Source organism: Lepidochelys kempii, chromosome 6 (genome assembly GCF_965140285.1).
Source record: "Lepidochelys kempii isolate rLepKem1 chromosome 6, rLepKem1.hap1, whole genome shotgun sequence".
Classification (NCBI taxonomy): domain Eukaryota; kingdom Metazoa; phylum Chordata; order Testudines; family Cheloniidae; genus Lepidochelys; species Lepidochelys kempii.
This window is the reverse complement of record NC_136385.1, coordinates 113788227-113805358: the sequence shown is the minus strand read 5'-3', so window position 1 is coordinate 113805358 and position 17132 is coordinate 113788227. Positions and strand designations below refer to the sequence as shown.

Here is a 17132-nt window from a genome sequence, read left to right as displayed (position 1 = left end):
AATACCTATATTTGGATGATTTAAAATCTTCATTATTCTTACTTCTCTGAAAAGCTGAAATAAAAAAGATAATAGGAAATCAAATAAACTAGTGACAAAACAATTACCATTCATTTCTTTCTAAGAAGCTGATTATTTTGTTCTATATCTAATGTTTAGAGTTCCATACCTAATCCTAATAAATGGTAGAGTAAATGTGAGAAACACAGGAATACTACATATTTTACTTTCAAATGGACAGAATAATCTTTTTTCAGACAAGAGGAGTAAAATGCCAGCTTTAAAAAAAGTTCTTCTAAAGGGACACTGGATACTTCAAGAGATAAACTGAGGCTTTAATCTCAAGATTATTGGTTCTGATCCAGTTCACTTTAATAAGTTTCATTAAAAGGTTACATTTATTACTTATGAAGGTCATACTTACTGCAGCATTTCATATTCCAAATACTGGCAATACCATGGTGTATTAAAGGATTTTATTTTAAGATAGCTCTCGAATGGCTTAGCAGTCACTATCTGATAGTCACAAATAAGTTACTGGTCAACATTAACTATTTACATCACAAAAAGCACAACAATTTTTACAGATACTGCCAACAAGCAAGCACTAATCAGGTAGTAGGTGAGAGAGAATCTCCCTCTTGGTCCCAGAGGAAGGTCCCTCCAAGTAAGAATTGAGGCACAGTTGCAGGGATTCATGATGATGATGTTTGCTTTGTCACAGCCTATGCTGTATTTGTTCTGTGGCTAGAGAGCCAACTTTGGCCTCTGGGATGTCAATCCAATACCTTTCATGAACACTACATTTACTTACCAAAATGAATGACAGCAAACAAAATCCATCGCATTTCCCTTCCATTATGACAAGTAGGGGATTATTTGGTCATGAATCTCAGGCAATGCCTCACCTCTAGAGTCTTACTGATTACATAAAATGTCCTTTATCGTCTCTTATACTTTGAGTGGAGAGGACCTTGCTTAATTAGATTTCAGAGGGGTATGCAGGGTTAGGAGGGGTCAACTGCCTGCCAGTTCCATTGTGGGGAGAGGAGAGAGGCATACAAACCATGCCTCCCCATGATGGGACTATTAAACGGAAATTCCACAAGTGGGAACTTTGTTGCCTATATGGGAAATGGGAAGCCATGTGGCCCTTCTTATAAAATAGTTTTAGAAGTTATATCATGGTCAAATTTGACACACTATATATATACACACACAAGTGTTAGGCTAGGGTTTTATTTTTTTTAATATCAAAATAAGATAATCAGTCCCCAATTTTCTGATATTAGCCAAGATGACAAATTACACTAAGGCAAAGTCTTGGATTATTGATGTATAGTTTTCTTAAATTAAAAAAGACAAAGTTAACCCTTCTGCACTTTATGCACTTATTTTCTGTTACACTGAAAAACTGACATGTAGGTCATGTTATTTTAATATGTAGTACTGCCTTCAAAAACTTGAATTATGAATGCCATAAACACTCATTTCTTCTAACTGACAACCTAAATATAAGATAGACATCACTATGAGAACACTGAAATACAAATGCTATTGTATATACATTCCCTTTTATTTTGCAAATGTCCATTCTCAGGAGGCTTGAGAGAAGGGGACACAAGAAATCATCTTTTTAGGCAGCGCAGTAAGTTGTAATCAACTGCAAACCGTTCACATCCCCTCACATCATCCCAAGACTCCAGATGGTTGGCATTCTCAAGTCTTGATTATTTTGTGAAAGCTGCTCTGGCTTGACAAGAAAGGGAGCAATCAAGTGGGTTTTTTTTTTAAATCCAACAGTAGCTTTACAGTTTCACTAGTGAATTAAAAGGCTATGGTATACTTAATAAAGAAAGATCTAAGTCGAAAATACACTACATTACAAAATGGACAAAAATGAGTGACCGTTCCGTGCCTAGAGGATCCTGCAGATTAAGTCAGAGATAACAAGAATTGATGAAAATAAGAACATCATAGTGCTACTGCAAGTTTCCCTCAACAAGATCTATCCGCACATTCTAAAAAATTAGTATCTTCCCTATTTAAATGTGTCTTGTAATCTGCAGGGAGTAGCAGCTGCAGCTATGACTCAATGGACATTAAAATAATTTACATTAAAAAAAGGTTGGGGTGTGAGAAACAAAAATAAGAGCCAACAAAATGGAGGAAAAGAAAATCCTTTGCACCATTCCTGTTGAATGGCACAAACATCTTTGACCATGAATAATCCTAATGGTCCATAACAGTGGTGTTTCACCACGGATGAAGTAGACAGAGGAGGAGAAAGAAGTAAGAGCGGCAGGCACAACAGCAACTATGCTAAAATATGAGAGAACTAGGTGTGTTACCACATTTGATTAACAAACAAAGCCACGTGTTCACCTTTGCTAATTTAAGGAGTGTGCAGGCTTGGATATAGGGGAAGAACTAAGCAAAATTGTTACTGGAGGGATTGAGCAGAAGTAGTCATCGGGCAAGAAAAGTGTATACAGACTCTCTACCATGCCCCAGAGTGCCCCTAGGCCCCCACAATAACCTGGAAAACAAGACACTGAGAATCACACTACTTTTACTAAGCCTGTCTATTTTTCAGAGCTTATTTACATAGCAGAATAAAATGGTGCTAGCATTAGGTATTAAGTTTCAGTGAAAAATTACTAAAAACCCATGTGACCCTTACTGAGAAACCAAGAGGTAACAAAAGCGGCAACAAAGAAAATTAAGATTACAATCAGTAATTCAGCTAGCCTAAAAGCACACCCTTACAGCCTTGACACAAAGAGAAATAGTTCAGGAGGAGAGGGCTTTTGTGCACGTTCCTAAAGTTAAATTAAGTTTTAAACCTATATTCGGACAGATATAGGAAGTGATGCATGCAAACTGAAGTGTTGGCTAGTGATCAGAAAAGGGGGCTGGAGTTCTGTTTCTATCTGTAACTATGAACTGATTCATTGTGAGAGACGCTTGTTATTTGAATTCTGGCAGTGCTTAGGAGCCCTGATCAGGGACCAGAACCATGCTGTGCTAAGCACTGTACAAAAACTTAAATTCTATCACTGTCCCAAAGAACTCACAATCTAAGCATAAGACAAGTGGTTACAATAAACAGGCAGGACATTTCTAGTCCCGGACACTTATCCTTGAGGTAGGTACCATAGATAAAACTGTGTCACAGAAAGGACACCGTATGTTTAAATTAACTGTTTGTAAAATGCTTTGAAGTCCTTAAAGGAAAGTGCCTGTAAACTGCCAAATAACTACACACTGTTCTTCAGCCATCATATATTTGGATACTTAACTTAAAAAAAGAAATTAACAAGTGATTTGCACCATAGTATGGTAATTATTTTTCCTTCTAAGACAGTTGAAACACACAAAATGAAAACTGATTAATGTATTTTTCCAGAATGACTTAGCAATTTTATTTATGTCAAGTTCTTCACTAGGAAGGAATTTTCAGTACAGTACCTAGTTATAAATCATAAATCATTGCATTAATAATGTACACAAGATACACAGTATCTTAGCTAAAATAAAGTGAATTTCTGTAATATAGAAACTCATTTTCAAAAAATTACATGTTATATTTTGGGGGGCAAGAGAGGGCTTTTAGAAAAATTTGATTAATCTAACAATACTAGCAGGGAAAACGCTACAAGAACAGGGAAGTACAGTATTCAAATAAATTTAAAATATGCAGAGGTATTATCATAGTAATTAGGTTCTAGAAAGTAAGTTGTCTTTACACAAATCAATCTCAAGTGTCCCTACAAAAAAACCCAAACATTTGGGATGAGAGATGGATAGAGAGAGGAAACTAGTAGACTGGAAGGCGCCAGCATCACCATCACTGGCTCTGTCACCTAAAGATGACTCATATACAGCTGGAGTGTCAGTGCTTAGCTACTATGTACCATTCTTATCACCACCAAATATTTTATCTATGCTTCTAAGGTTCCTAGGCTGAGACAGCTTCCACCTTTGCAAACTGCACTGCACATCTTCGTTGCTGATTCACAGCCGGCTATAAACTCTGCTACACAACCCTGATGCTGAAAGATTAACTTCAAACAACATGCAGCAAACTTTTGAAACATCACCCTTTAAACATGCAGCTGCATGCGTGTGTGGATGATTAGGTACATGTCTAACTGGTTCTCTGTATGCACAAATTCTACTTACGTTGGGCATGTGTATTTTCCACAATTACACTTGTGCCCCAAGTTTTTGAAAAGTTATTGCAAGAAATAAATTATCGTCTTTGCTTGATCACGGAAGAGTAAATCATTCAATCACATCACTCTCTTAAAACATGAGATCTTCACCAAAACCAACAGGTTAGCAACTTCATCTCTTTAATGTTAATCTCATCTACATCCCAATATTTTGACCCTATTCTGCCAGACTCTCTTTTAAGAAATAACAAGTCATTTGATCTTCGGATACTAAGGAAATAGGTGGCAATAATTTCCGAAAATCTAATCCTAACCCAAACTACTAAAACCAGCTACACAACTGAAGTGTAAATATAAAAAAATAAAATGAAAATGAGAACCATCAAGCCATAACAATGGTTTGAAATTGAGATGGAACAGGTTGAAAACTGGAAAGGGATCAATGAGTACATATTTCTAACCTTGGGTTTTCCTGGTTTGTTAAATCCTGTGACCTGCAAGGTGTTTGCTTTCCGCGTAGTGGTACAAGTTCCAGATAGTAGAGATCTTTGAAATACACTAAGATATGGATATTGTTTCTCCTCAGCTGCTCCATGCCTCTCTCTTTTTTCTGGCCGCCCCTTCACCACTCACAAAAAAGCTGCTCTGAACATTCCTGATTACCTGCCACTATCTCTGTTTGTCTTTCCATCTCTCCCCCAATTCTTCTTCCAAGGTGCTCCGAGTAACTAACAAATCATTTGACTTTCATGTGTAGATTTCCAACAATGTAGTAACTTCTCTTATTTAAAGTGACATACACTTTCATAACAATATTTTAAAACTTCAGTGTAAAACTCATATAATTAAATACAAAATATGAATAAAGCCAACAAACATATAATTACAAATTGCATCACAAATGTTTTAATGTATATTTATACATTTTTGCATTTTTCTGCACTTCTGCTGAAGCCCCCAAAAAAGTGGACTGTGGTGGTTGCTTTTGTGATGGGTGTACCTTTTACTTAAAATTGAATGAAACTATTTTCAGAGAAGCTAAAGAGCCATCAGATGATAACTTACAGTCATAGTTTACCTGAGCCAAATGAAAAACTCCATCTCTTAATTAACTGAGCCATCCAGTCCCCAAAAGCTTGTGTTTTCCCCATTTGCTTTTGTGCCATTAATTTAGATAAAAGCACCTATGCATATGGTCTTTTAACCATTTGTATAAATCTGAATAAATATCTGTTATCTAGTGTATTTAGCTTGATTTCACATAAAACAAATTCCTGGTATTATATCTTACCAAAATAGGATAAATCCATATATTTTTATTAAAGTACATACATAAAAGCCTTTGGCTATCAGTGTTTTAGTCAGGAAAGTGCCTAACAGGTGTTCCCCCTGTGTACAACTCTAGGTCGTATCTGTGTACTTAGTGACAAAAATAGTATTTATCACTTATTCTTGCTAGCATAGATGAGCCAATATGACTATGGCAGAAAGTGAGATGGTTTCTCTCCTCCACCCCCACTCATCAAAAGAATTACATTTCAATTAGCAGAATCTTTTTTGCTGGTGATTATGTATGAGGCATAGCCACCGTTTGACTTTTAGCCCAGAGACTGAAACTTTGTAGTTGTAAATTTAACAAAGTGACTATTGAAGTGACTGAGATAAAACAGATGCTCGTGGATGCCATTTTTACTGAATTGGACACATGTGGAAGGAAAAAAAAAGGAAGCCAGATGAACTCTTTTTCAATTTACTTAAGAGTTCAGGTCATTTGCGTAACAAAGTAAGACTGGCAAAAGACATGTAATTTTCTCTGTTTGTAGCTTTGTATGTATTCTTTATTTGAAGGATGTGCTCATCTTGCAAGACTGCAAAACTGTCCAAAACAGGCCTTTTACAAGGAAAGTTAGCATTAAGGTGCAGTAGCTCAGTTGTGTATTTATATGAAATGTGAGGTAGGTGTTGCTTCAGGGACCACAACATGTGAATTTAGGAGTCAGAGAAGGAAGAGGTAAAGGGAAACAAGTTGTAGTACAGGTGAAAGATAAGAACAGTTAAACAAAGAAGCCTACCTTTTGAAGACTAGTTGGGTTCAATTGTGTTTTGTCAATTATTTTTATTGCAACCTAGAAGAAAAAAGTTTATGATCAGTATTTCCAGTTTAGATGTGATTAGTCTGTAACATGGTTACAGTTGTTTAGTCTTAGAAATGCAAGGCATGAAATCAGATCAAGAAGATTTCACAGATATAGTTTTATTAATAAAACACTCTGAATAAACGTATTTGGAACAAAATGACTCCTGAAGAAAATAAAAGTAGGCTTCAGTTCTGTTGGACATATTGGACAAATCAGACAAAAAACAGCACTTAATGGTATTACAGCAGAGAAAAGTTCAAATGGTAGGAAGTAAGATGTATTGCAATGCAATTTAAATATTAAATACTGTATTGCAGGGAAATAATTTTCCTCTAGATTATAATCTTATAAAATGATACCTATAGACTGGCAAACTGTGAAAATGTTTTAAAAGCAAAGTTTCATAGCAAATTACAGGTACTGCTACACAAATTTCACAGCAGTTAAATTGACCTTTGGCCATTCACTGAAGAAGTATGTGCTCAACGTTAGCATTCTATTAATGTTATTCCCTTCTTGGTAAGAAGAGAAATGGCATCTTATATATAACAAAGAAATGAACTACACCGCACCAACATTCATTCTTTTATCAGGTTTCCATCTTCTCTGTAAACATTGCACAAAAATTTTGAACCAATTAATTCTTAAAAACTGAAATGTAAGAGTTCAAGAAACCGATCAAACGAAAATTCAGTGCCATGGCTGCCACGCACTATAAGACATGACAGTTTCAGAGTAGCAGCCGTGTTAGTCTGTATTCGCAAAAAGAAAAGGAGGACTTGTGGCACCTTAGAGACTAACCAATCTATTTGAGCATAAGCTTTCGTGAGCTACTGCTCACTTCATCGGAAGACATGAAAGGATCTCTAAATCAAGAGCATGCAGGGAAGTAAGGAAGGGGAGACACTGTTTCAACTGAGCTACAAAATAAGTTAGACAACTTCTTATGACTAAAAAGAGCCCATTTATAGAAATTATCAGATCAGACCCAAAGTCCATCTAGTCTCGTATCCTGTTCTCCAATGATGGCTAGTACTAGATGCTCCAGAGAAAGGTGTATGAAACCCACAACAGGCAGATGTTTCATTGAGCTGCCTACAATGATACCAGGTCCCTTCTCCAAGTTAAATTTAGGACCTTGTAAGGTGTATGAATAGGTCTTACCAAATTCAGTGCCATGAAAAATGCATCACGGACCATGAAATCTGGTCTTCCCCCGTGAAATCTGGTCCTTTGTGTGCTTTTACCCTAGATTATACAGATTTCACGGGCGAGACCATCATTTCTCAAATTGGGTGTCCTGACCCAAAAAGGACTTATGGGGGAGTCACAACGTTATTTTAGGGGATCGCAGTATTGCCACCCTTACTTCTGCACTGCCTTCAGAGCTGGATGGCTGTGCTCCAGCAGCAGCGGTGCAGAAGTAAGGGTTACAATACCATGCCATGCCACCCTTACTTCTGCGCTGCTGCCTTCACAGCTAGGCAGCCAGAGAGTGGCAGCTGCTGACTTGAGGGCCCAGCTCTGCAGGGAGCAGCGCAGAAGTAAGGGTGGCAATACCATACCATGCCATCCTTACTGCGCTACTGCTGGCAGCATCTCCGCCTTCAGAGCTGAGCTCCCAGCCAGCAGCTGCTGCTCTCCAGCTGCCCAGCACTGAATGCAGTACCACAACACACACCGACCCCCACCCCCTCCATTTTTATGTCAGGATTGCTACAATTACAACACTGAAATTTCAGATTTAAAATACCTGAAATAATTAAATTTATTCTTTTTAAAATCCTGTGGCCATGAAATAGACCAAATTGGACCATGAATTTGGTATGGCCCTATGTATGAATAGCGTACATTTTTCCTACAGTCTTCATTATTTTCTACTTATCAACACAACTTTATTTGCCATCATGTTCCTCATTCTTCACCAGTCATCTCTGGTCTTTACTAACCAAATAAGATTGTCTCAGCTGCAAATTTTGCTACTTCAAGGCTCACTACCTTTCCAAGTAATTTAATATATACAACACTGATCCTAGTACAGAACCATGAGGTACCCCACTGTTTTGCCATGAGAACTGGTCATTGGATGCTATTCTGTTTCCTGTCACCTCATCAATTTTTGATCCATAACAATACTTTGCCTCTCTCCGCATGACTACTTAGTTTCTTTGACAATCTCTTGTGAGGGACCCTCTCAAATGCCTTTTGACAGTCTAAAATTGTCAACTTAATCTCCTTTATCCACTACTTTACTGACACATTTGAAGAATTGTAATAGATTAGTGTGACTGTTTTCCTTTGCAGAAGCAGTAATGGTTAGATTTAGATACGATGATCTTCCAAGTGTTCACTATTCTATTTTTAATTACTATTTTAACCAGTTTGCCAGGAACAGATGTACAGCTCACTGGTCTAATTCCACAGATCACTTCTGCAAGACCTTATTTTAACCATAGGTAAAACATTTGCTACCCTCAAACTCTCTGGAAAAGCAGCCGTTTCAGTAAAACACTGCATATTTCTGTTCGCGGCTCAGCCACTTCATACTTAGGCTTCTTCAGAACTCTTGAATGTGTACCATCTGAGCCTGGAGACTTACTGATTTTTAAATCATCAATTTGTTCCAACATCTCTTCTTCTGACACCTTAGTCTTGGATAGTACCTCATCTTTACTGCCAGAAAAGAGCAGTTCCAAGGCAGGTATCTCGCCAATATCCTCTGCAGCAAAGATCAATGAGTCTCTTAGCTTTCCAGCAATGTCCTTATTTTCCTAATTGCTCCCCTTAACCCACCGACTTCTTCACAGGCTTCCTGCTTCTGGCAAAGAATCTCTTGTTTATTTAAATACACTTAAGACTTCAACATTGTGAAAAAGATTCTGGATTCCAACAACACACCCTTTTCTACCATGCCAATTTTTACACCTTTTACAGTTCTCAAAGGGAGATTATTGTCCAACAGCAGAAGTGCCCACCTTTATGCTTTTACATGTTTAAATATCTGAGTTATCAAAGAGAGAAATGCACAAATGCAGGTTACCATGAATAAATTAACCAACTGAAAATAAATGGTGTGAATATGAGAGGGTAGATGTACAACATGGGTTTATGTGGGTAAGGCTAGATCAAACTGGTCTAAGTTCACAACCATTAAAGTTTAACAGGAAGGCTGAATAAGGAAGAGAGGCAATAACAGTACTCCTTAAATTCATGTATAAAGGGTATAAGCTGTAGTCACTCCCTTGGAAGAGGGAGGAGCGTTTGGAGACTGCAGACACACTTAGGCTGCAGTTGCTCCATGGGAGGACAGAGCAGTGAAACTGACAGACCCAGAGAAGGGAGGAAGAGTCAGAAGGTTAGGACAGGACTCAGAGGAATGCAGCAAGGTATGGGTGGAACATACCTTGACTGCTGACTAGAGGGTCCCAGAGCAGGAACCCAGAGTAGAGGGTGAACCCAGGTTCCCCAACCAGTCACTGTGGAAGTAGCACCAGTGGGGTAGTGCATAGGAAAACTGCCTGAGCCTGTCTGGGAGATTTCCTTTCCTTTCCAGCCCCCAATTGGAAGGGGAACCATGACAGTGAACTAGCCGGAGGGGTGAGTCACGAAGAGGCCGCAGCAGCTCCTGGAGCTAAAGAGGGGCTGCAGACAAAGACAGAGGAGGAGGGACAGCTTGCAACTGTGGGGAGAGGTGTCAACCTGGTGGGCTATTTCCCAGAAGGGCCAGCAGGAGATGCTATATCTGCAGTGGGTAGAGCATCCTGTCACAGACATTCCAAGCCCAATCTATTCTAGCTATCTATTGTAAAATAAAACTATTTAAAAAATGCTGAAGGACGCAGCAAATTCTGTGGACACTGAAGCATTCGCTCTTAGATCACAGGAAGGAACTGGAGAAGTGCTCGGTCCACACTGCCCCTTATATCCTAAGTTCAGAGCATGAGGCCGAGGGTCCAAAGGACACGGCTAGCAATAATTTTCATGCCTCAGGTACACGAAGCACATGAGTATCCATAGTGGAATAAACAGAGACCAGCACTTAAAGAACCACCTTCACTATCAGAGAAGCCATTATATACAGACATAGGCCTGAACTCTGAAGTTCAGAACCAGATCAGCATCTCAATATTCCCACAGTTCAAGAGAGTTCAGATTCAAGTTTGTTCTGAGCCTCTTTCTATATGTAAGACAGTGGTGAGCTGTCACCAGTAGACTACAAAAAAAGCATTTTAACGTTGGAGGGGATTGGGTAGTACATTCCACTACAGAGTATGCTGTGAAAAAACAAAGTTCAGTTTCACTACCATTTTCTGGGGTTAAATTCTATTATGAAATCTTGAAACATCCCTTTTAGAAAAAAAAACCTACAAACACACTGAGTAATAAGTCTCTTTCCTTTGATTCATTACCTTGCATGGGATCAAGACATATTTTTATCTTCATATCACATCAGTCAAATTACACTTGTCTAGATAAAAAGGTTATTTACACCTTGAGACCTCTTTTGGATACAGACTGGAGGCACAGTGATCCACCTGTAGATTGGATTACTTTAACATGTTGTACATGGTGCTGGCCCCTCAAGACCACCTGGAAATGGCATAGAATGCAGATGTCTGATTAAGTGGTGCTTCCTGCAGGAAGCAGATCAAATTTGTTCTCTGACATGAACTAGGTTCCAATTAGTTTCTGGGTGGCATTTAAAGATACTTGATTCTACCTATAAAGACTCAACGGATTTGGGTCCTGTAAACTAAGTCCACCTCTCACCTCTATACACATGGCACTACTGCCACCAAAGAAAGCTCTCTGATACCAGTAAACTGGCAGGATTTGGCTTGCCAGTCATCAGTAAACATCAATTTCACTGGACACACAAATCAACAAAAAAATCCAACAGTAAAAGTCAGCAAGTGCAGCCTCCCATACACCTAGTGTATGCAGGGATCCAGTGAAACCAGCCCAGTAGCTGCGTAGAGCGCCCTCTGTAGCTCCATTGTCACAGCCACTCACTCACTCACAACCAAGAGCAGAGGGCCCATCCCTGGGCAGGAGCCATTCAGCAGTGGGGTGGCGGTCCCTGCAGCTGGGGGCTCCTCCTCCTCCTTGTGGCCCTGATTGGGGATCTCTGCTCTGCTGGGCCAGGACTTCAATCTCCCCCAGACCTTGCACTCAGGGGTTATCTCGGGTCCTTTGGCTGAGCTGAAAGCCCTTTGCAACTCTACTGTCACCACCACCACCCTAATCATACACCCCCTAATTTCCCGCACCTGTGAAAATTAAAAAAGTTAAAAATAAACACAAAGATAAAAATCAATATGATTGATCAAAATTACAAAAAACGATAAAAACCAAATTCTGCCACTCCTACATACAGCTGACATCCTGGGGAAGAGATAAAACCCTCGTCTTACCTGTTATACTAAGTATGGTTGACAAAACATCAGTCAGCCCTTCAGAATGGAGACTCTTGATACCCATGATACAAAGCCGACTTGCAAGAATTCCAAACATCGTGGTCAATGTTGAAGGAGTGTTGTAGATCTTATACCATTACTTTTGAATATCAGCCATGCTCTCTCATATGTCAGAAAGGAATCACGGTGAGGTTTCCAGAGTGGAGATGAACTTTTCCAAATATCCTCTCTTTCTTTCTCAGGAACCACCACACAAACACTAAGCCTTGAGATAAAAGATCCCTCCAGTGTACCCGAAACGAGGGAGACCTCTTTGCTGAAATGACTCGGTTGGGACAACATTGCCTCTTTGGCCAAGGGGTGCCACTAAGATTACTATTGTTTTCTCCCTCTTGATCTAATGACTAATCCTCAATAAAAGAAGGAAGCAATGGAAAAAGCATATAAGAACTCTGGTGCCGGGACTAAGACAGGACATCTGTTGCTATGACCCTTGGGTCCTTCTGATGGGCAAAAATTTGAGAACCTTGAAACTGAAGGGAAGCAAACCAGGACTGCCACTGAAGAGCCAAATGTTCTTGTCAGGTTTGTGGAAATCTGCAGAAAAACCCTCCACCTTGTTTGGTCTATCTTCCTCCTGCTGCTCCAGTCGTCAGTGACATTTAACCTTCCCAGGTTCTTTCTACTCAGGAGAGGCTGCTGTTGTGCCTCCCTCTGAAGACAGAGGCCTTACAAGTAAGCAAGTTGTGGCAGACATTTCTCCATTATACTAACAACCAACCATTATTCATGGTGGGAAGCAGCGCTATACTGTATCACCCTAAGCTCCAGACATCTACAATGGGCCTCCTCTCTCTTTTGAAACCCACGATCATAGGATTGTTCTAGTTTCCTGAATGGGTATTGCAACCTTCTAGGCTGGCCCTCAGGCATGACGACTATTTTATGTAAATCTGCTGCCCCACAGGTACTAGTGGAGTGAGTTCAGTACTACTCCTAGGTGTTGGACATTTGATACTGGACAAGATAAAACTTGGTATAGAAAACAGTTCCGAAGAAGTCTCATGTGAGCCTGGGTCCACTGAAGGGAACACATACATGACCCCATCATTTCCAGAAACAACATAACAAATGGATAGTGACGCTCCTCTGAAACTGCTAACCACTCAAAACTAGTGTTCTTAGTTTTCTCTCTCTCTCCTGAGACACAAATACTTACCTGTACCATCACAATTTTAGTCCCAAATGTTGAATCTTCCATGGAGGAGTCAATTGGCTCTTTTCCTGATTGAGGACAAAGCCATGCTTCTCCAGAGTCTGGAATGCTCATGGAGAGTTTTCTTCTGCTAGGTCTTTGGATTGTACCCTGATCCAATGGTTGTCTAGGAGGAGATAGAAATGGATCCCTTCCTCCCTGATGGCTGCTACAACAAGGAACATCTTCATAAATACTCTGGGAACAGAACCAAAACAAAGCAAAGGGCAAAAACCTACACTGAGAACATGGTCATTCCAAAATAAAACAAATTTCTCCTGTTGAATTGTCAGATGGGACTAAGGAGAGCTTGCTTTAAATAGGAACACTGCCTACGTTTGGTGCCCAAGCAGGTTCAAGTATATTTTAATTTTGACTTTTCTGCTAAACTATTGAGGTATTCCAATTTGAAACTTCTGATCCTAGCAGTTTTCTTTGCAATTAGGAGAGAATGAAGTACAGGGCTGGGCATCTTTTGTTCCACTTCACAGCAGATGACAGATACCATTATAATTCTGATTCTTTCCTTGACTGGATGCTGATCAAGATGGGATGAATTCACACTCTGGGACCTGCTGGTGTTAACATTTTCAAAAGCACATATGTCATTTAAATGACAAGTGCCTAAGTCACTTCTAAAAAGGTACTTGAAAGCTGACATCATCCAAGTCCCTTAGATGCTTTTGAAAATATGTTTATCCTCAGTTTTACTTTGAGCTCTTTAGAATATGGTTTATTATGGTCTGTTGTACTTGAACAGTTAGAAAAAAATATAGAAATAGTTGAAAAGTTTCTATAGCATTTTAGTAACTAACTTCAGCATGTACTTGTTTCATGAATGAGTAGTTTTTTCCCTTTTAGTTCTTGAGTCATTATGAGGTAGTTGGGAGCTTTTTAAAATACAGAACTCAAGTATACAGAGGTATTTTCACTGTGGCAATAAAACTTTACACACAATGTTAAAACTCTATGGAAGAGTTGACTCAAAAGTAAATTAGCTTTTAAAGTAAAATTTTTACCCCTCATACTAGGAATCAGGATTTCTCTCAGTGCATATCTCACTGACAGCAAGAGGGCACAGCACAACCAACAGCACATAATGCTGATTATTCTTGAAGTTCAGAAACATCACTGACCAAAACAGTGGTACATGACCACAAAAATAGCTGTAATATCTCTCAAAAAAAACCTCTGAGCAATACCTTTGGGGAGGACATTCAGATCGATGATTATACATGCAGTAGGATGATGAATTCTCATATTTATATGCAAAAATAAAAGGAGTACTAGTGGTACCTTAGAGACTAACCAATTTATTTGAGCATGAGCTTTCATGAGCTACAGCTCACTTCATCGGATGCATTCAGTGGAAAATATAATGAGGAGATTTATAAACACACATAATAACAGAACCCCGCCACTAGCCATCACCTTCAGCCCCCAACTAAAAACGCTCCAACACATCATTAAGAATCTACAACCTACCCTGAAGGACGACCCATCACTCTCACAAATCTTGGGAGACAGGCCAGTCCTTCCCTACAGACAGCCCCCCAACCTGAAGCAAATACTCACCAGCAACCACACACCAGAACCACTAACCCAGGAACCTATCCTTGCAACAAAGCCCGTTGCCAATTGTGTCCACATATCTATTCAGGGGACACCATCATAGGGCCTAATCACGTCAGCGACACTATCAGAGGCTTGTTCACCTGCACATCTACCAATGAGATATATGCCATCGTATGCCAGCAGTGCCCCTCTGCCATGTACATTAGTCAAACTGGACAGTCTCTACGTAAAAGAATAAATGGACACAAATCAGATGTCAAGAATTACAACATTCATAAACCAGTCGGAGAACACTTCAATCTCTCTGGTCACTCGATTTCAGACCTAAAGGTCGCAATATTAGAACAAAAAGACTTCAAAACCAGACTCCAACGAGAGACTGCTGAATTGGAATTAATTTGCAAACTGGATACAACTAACTTAGGCTTGAATAGAGACTGGGAGTGGATGGGTCATTACACAAAGTAAAACTATTTCCCCATGTTTATTTCCCCCATCCCGCACTGCTCCTCAGACGTTCCCGTTAACTGCTGGAAATGGCCCACCCTGATTATCACTACAAAAGGTTTTCTCCACCCCCTGCCGCTCTCCTGCTGGTAATAGCTCATCTTAAGTGATCACTCTCCTTACAGTAGCTAACAGTACTCTCCTTGATAACACCCATTTTTTCATGTTCTGTGTGTATATACAAAAAGAAAAGGAGTACTTGTGGCACCTTAGAGACTAACCAATTTATTAGAGCATAAGCTTTCGTGAGCTACAGCTCACTTCATCAGATGCATATCGTGGAAACTGCAGCAGACTATATACACAGAGAATATGAAACAATACCTCCTCCCACCCCACTGTCCTGCTGGTAATAGCTTATCTAAAGTGATCATCAGGTAGGCCATTTCCAGCACAAATCCAGGTTTTCTCACCCTCCACCCCCCCACACAAATTCACTCTCCTGCTGGTGATAGCCCATCCAAAGTGACAACTCTTTACACAATGTGCATGACAATCAAGTTGGGCTATTTCCTGCACAAATCCAGGTTCTCTCACATCCCCCCCACCCCCATACACACACAAACTCACTCTCCTGCTGGTAATAGCTCATCCAAACTGACCACTCTTCAAGTTTAAATCCAAGTTAAACCAGAACATCTGGGGGGGAGGGTAGGAAAAAACAAGAGGAAACAGGCTACCTTGCATAATGACTTAGCCACTCCAAGTCTCTATTTAAGCCTAAATTAATAGTATCCAATTTGCAAATGAATTCCAATTCAGCAGTTTCTCGCTGGAGTCTGGATTTGAAGTTTTTTTGTTGTAAGATAGCGACCTTCATGTCTGTGATTGCGTGACCAGAGAGATTGAAGTGTTCTCCGACTGGTTTATGAATGTTATAATTCTTGACATCTGATTTGTGTCCATTTATTCTTTTACGTAGAGACTGTCCAGTTTGACCAATGTACATGGCAGAGGGGCATTGCTGGCACATGATGGCATATATCACATTGGTGGATGTGCAGGTGAACGAGCTTCTGATAGTGTGGCTGATGTTATTAGGCCCTGTGATTGTGTCCCCTGAATAGATATGTGGGCACAGTTGGCAACGGGCTTTGTTGCAAGGATAAGTTCCTGGGTTAGTGGTTCTGTTGTGTGGTATGTGGTTGTTGGTGAGTATTTGCTTCAGGTTGCGGGGCTGTCTGTAGGCAAGGACTGGCCTGTCTCCCAAGATTTGTGAGAGTGTTGGGTCATCCTTCAGGATAGGTTGTAGATCCTTAATAATGCGTTGGAGGGGTTTTAGTTGGGGGCTGAAGGTGACGGCTAGTGGCGTTCTGTTATTTTCTTTGTTAGGCCTGTCCTGTAGTAGGTAACTTCTGGGAACTCTTCTGGCTCTATCAATCTGTTTCTTTACTTCTGCAGGTGGGTATTGTAGTTGTAAGAAAGCTTGACAGAGATCTTGTAGGTGTTTGTCTCTGTCTGAGGGGTTGGAGCAAATGCGGTTGTATCGCAGAGCTTGGCTGTAGACGATGGATCGTGTGGTGTGGTCAGGGTGAAAGCTGGAGGCATGCAGGTAGGAATAGCGGTCAGTAGGTTTCCGGTATAGGGTGGTGTTTATGTGACCATTGTTTATTAGCACTGTAGTGTCCAGGAAGTGGATCTCTTGTGTGGACTGGACCAGGCTGAGGTTGGTGGTGGGATGGAAATTGTTGAAATCATGGTGGAATTCGTCAAGGGCTTCTTTTCCATGGGTCCAGATGATGAAGATGTCATCAATATAGCGCAAGTAGAGTAGGGGCTTTAGGGGACGAGAGCTGAGGAAGCGTTGTTCTAAATCAGCCATAAAAATGTTGGCATACTGTGGGGCCATGCGGGTACCCATAGCAGTGCCGCTGATCTGAAGGTATACATTGTCCCCAAATGTGAAGTAGTTATGGGTAAGGACAAAGTCACATAGTTCAGCCACCAGGTTAGCCGTGACATTATCGGGGATAGTGTTCTTGACGGCTTGTAGTCCATCTTTGTGTGGAATGTTGGTGTAGAGGGCTTCTACATCCATAGTGGCCAGGATGGTGTTATCAGG

At 40.2% G+C, this 17132-nt stretch overlaps 1 protein-coding gene across 11 annotated transcripts in view; it reads right to left on the bottom strand.

The window, feature by feature from the left end:
* Positions 1 to 17132, bottom strand: part of MARK3 (microtubule affinity regulating kinase 3) — a 111036-nt gene that overhangs the window by 66923 nt on the left and 26981 nt on the right. For all 11 annotated transcript variants that reach the window (XM_073349748.2, XM_073349738.2, XM_073349741.2 and 8 more), the window contains 2 exons: positions 6251 to 6304; positions 6 to 54 (listed from right to left, as the gene is read on the bottom strand). In XM_073349748.2, coding sequence (XP_073205849.1) covers positions 6 to 54; positions 6251 to 6304 — 103 coding nt within the window. The remainder of the gene's footprint in view (positions 1 to 5; positions 55 to 6250; positions 6305 to 17132) is intronic.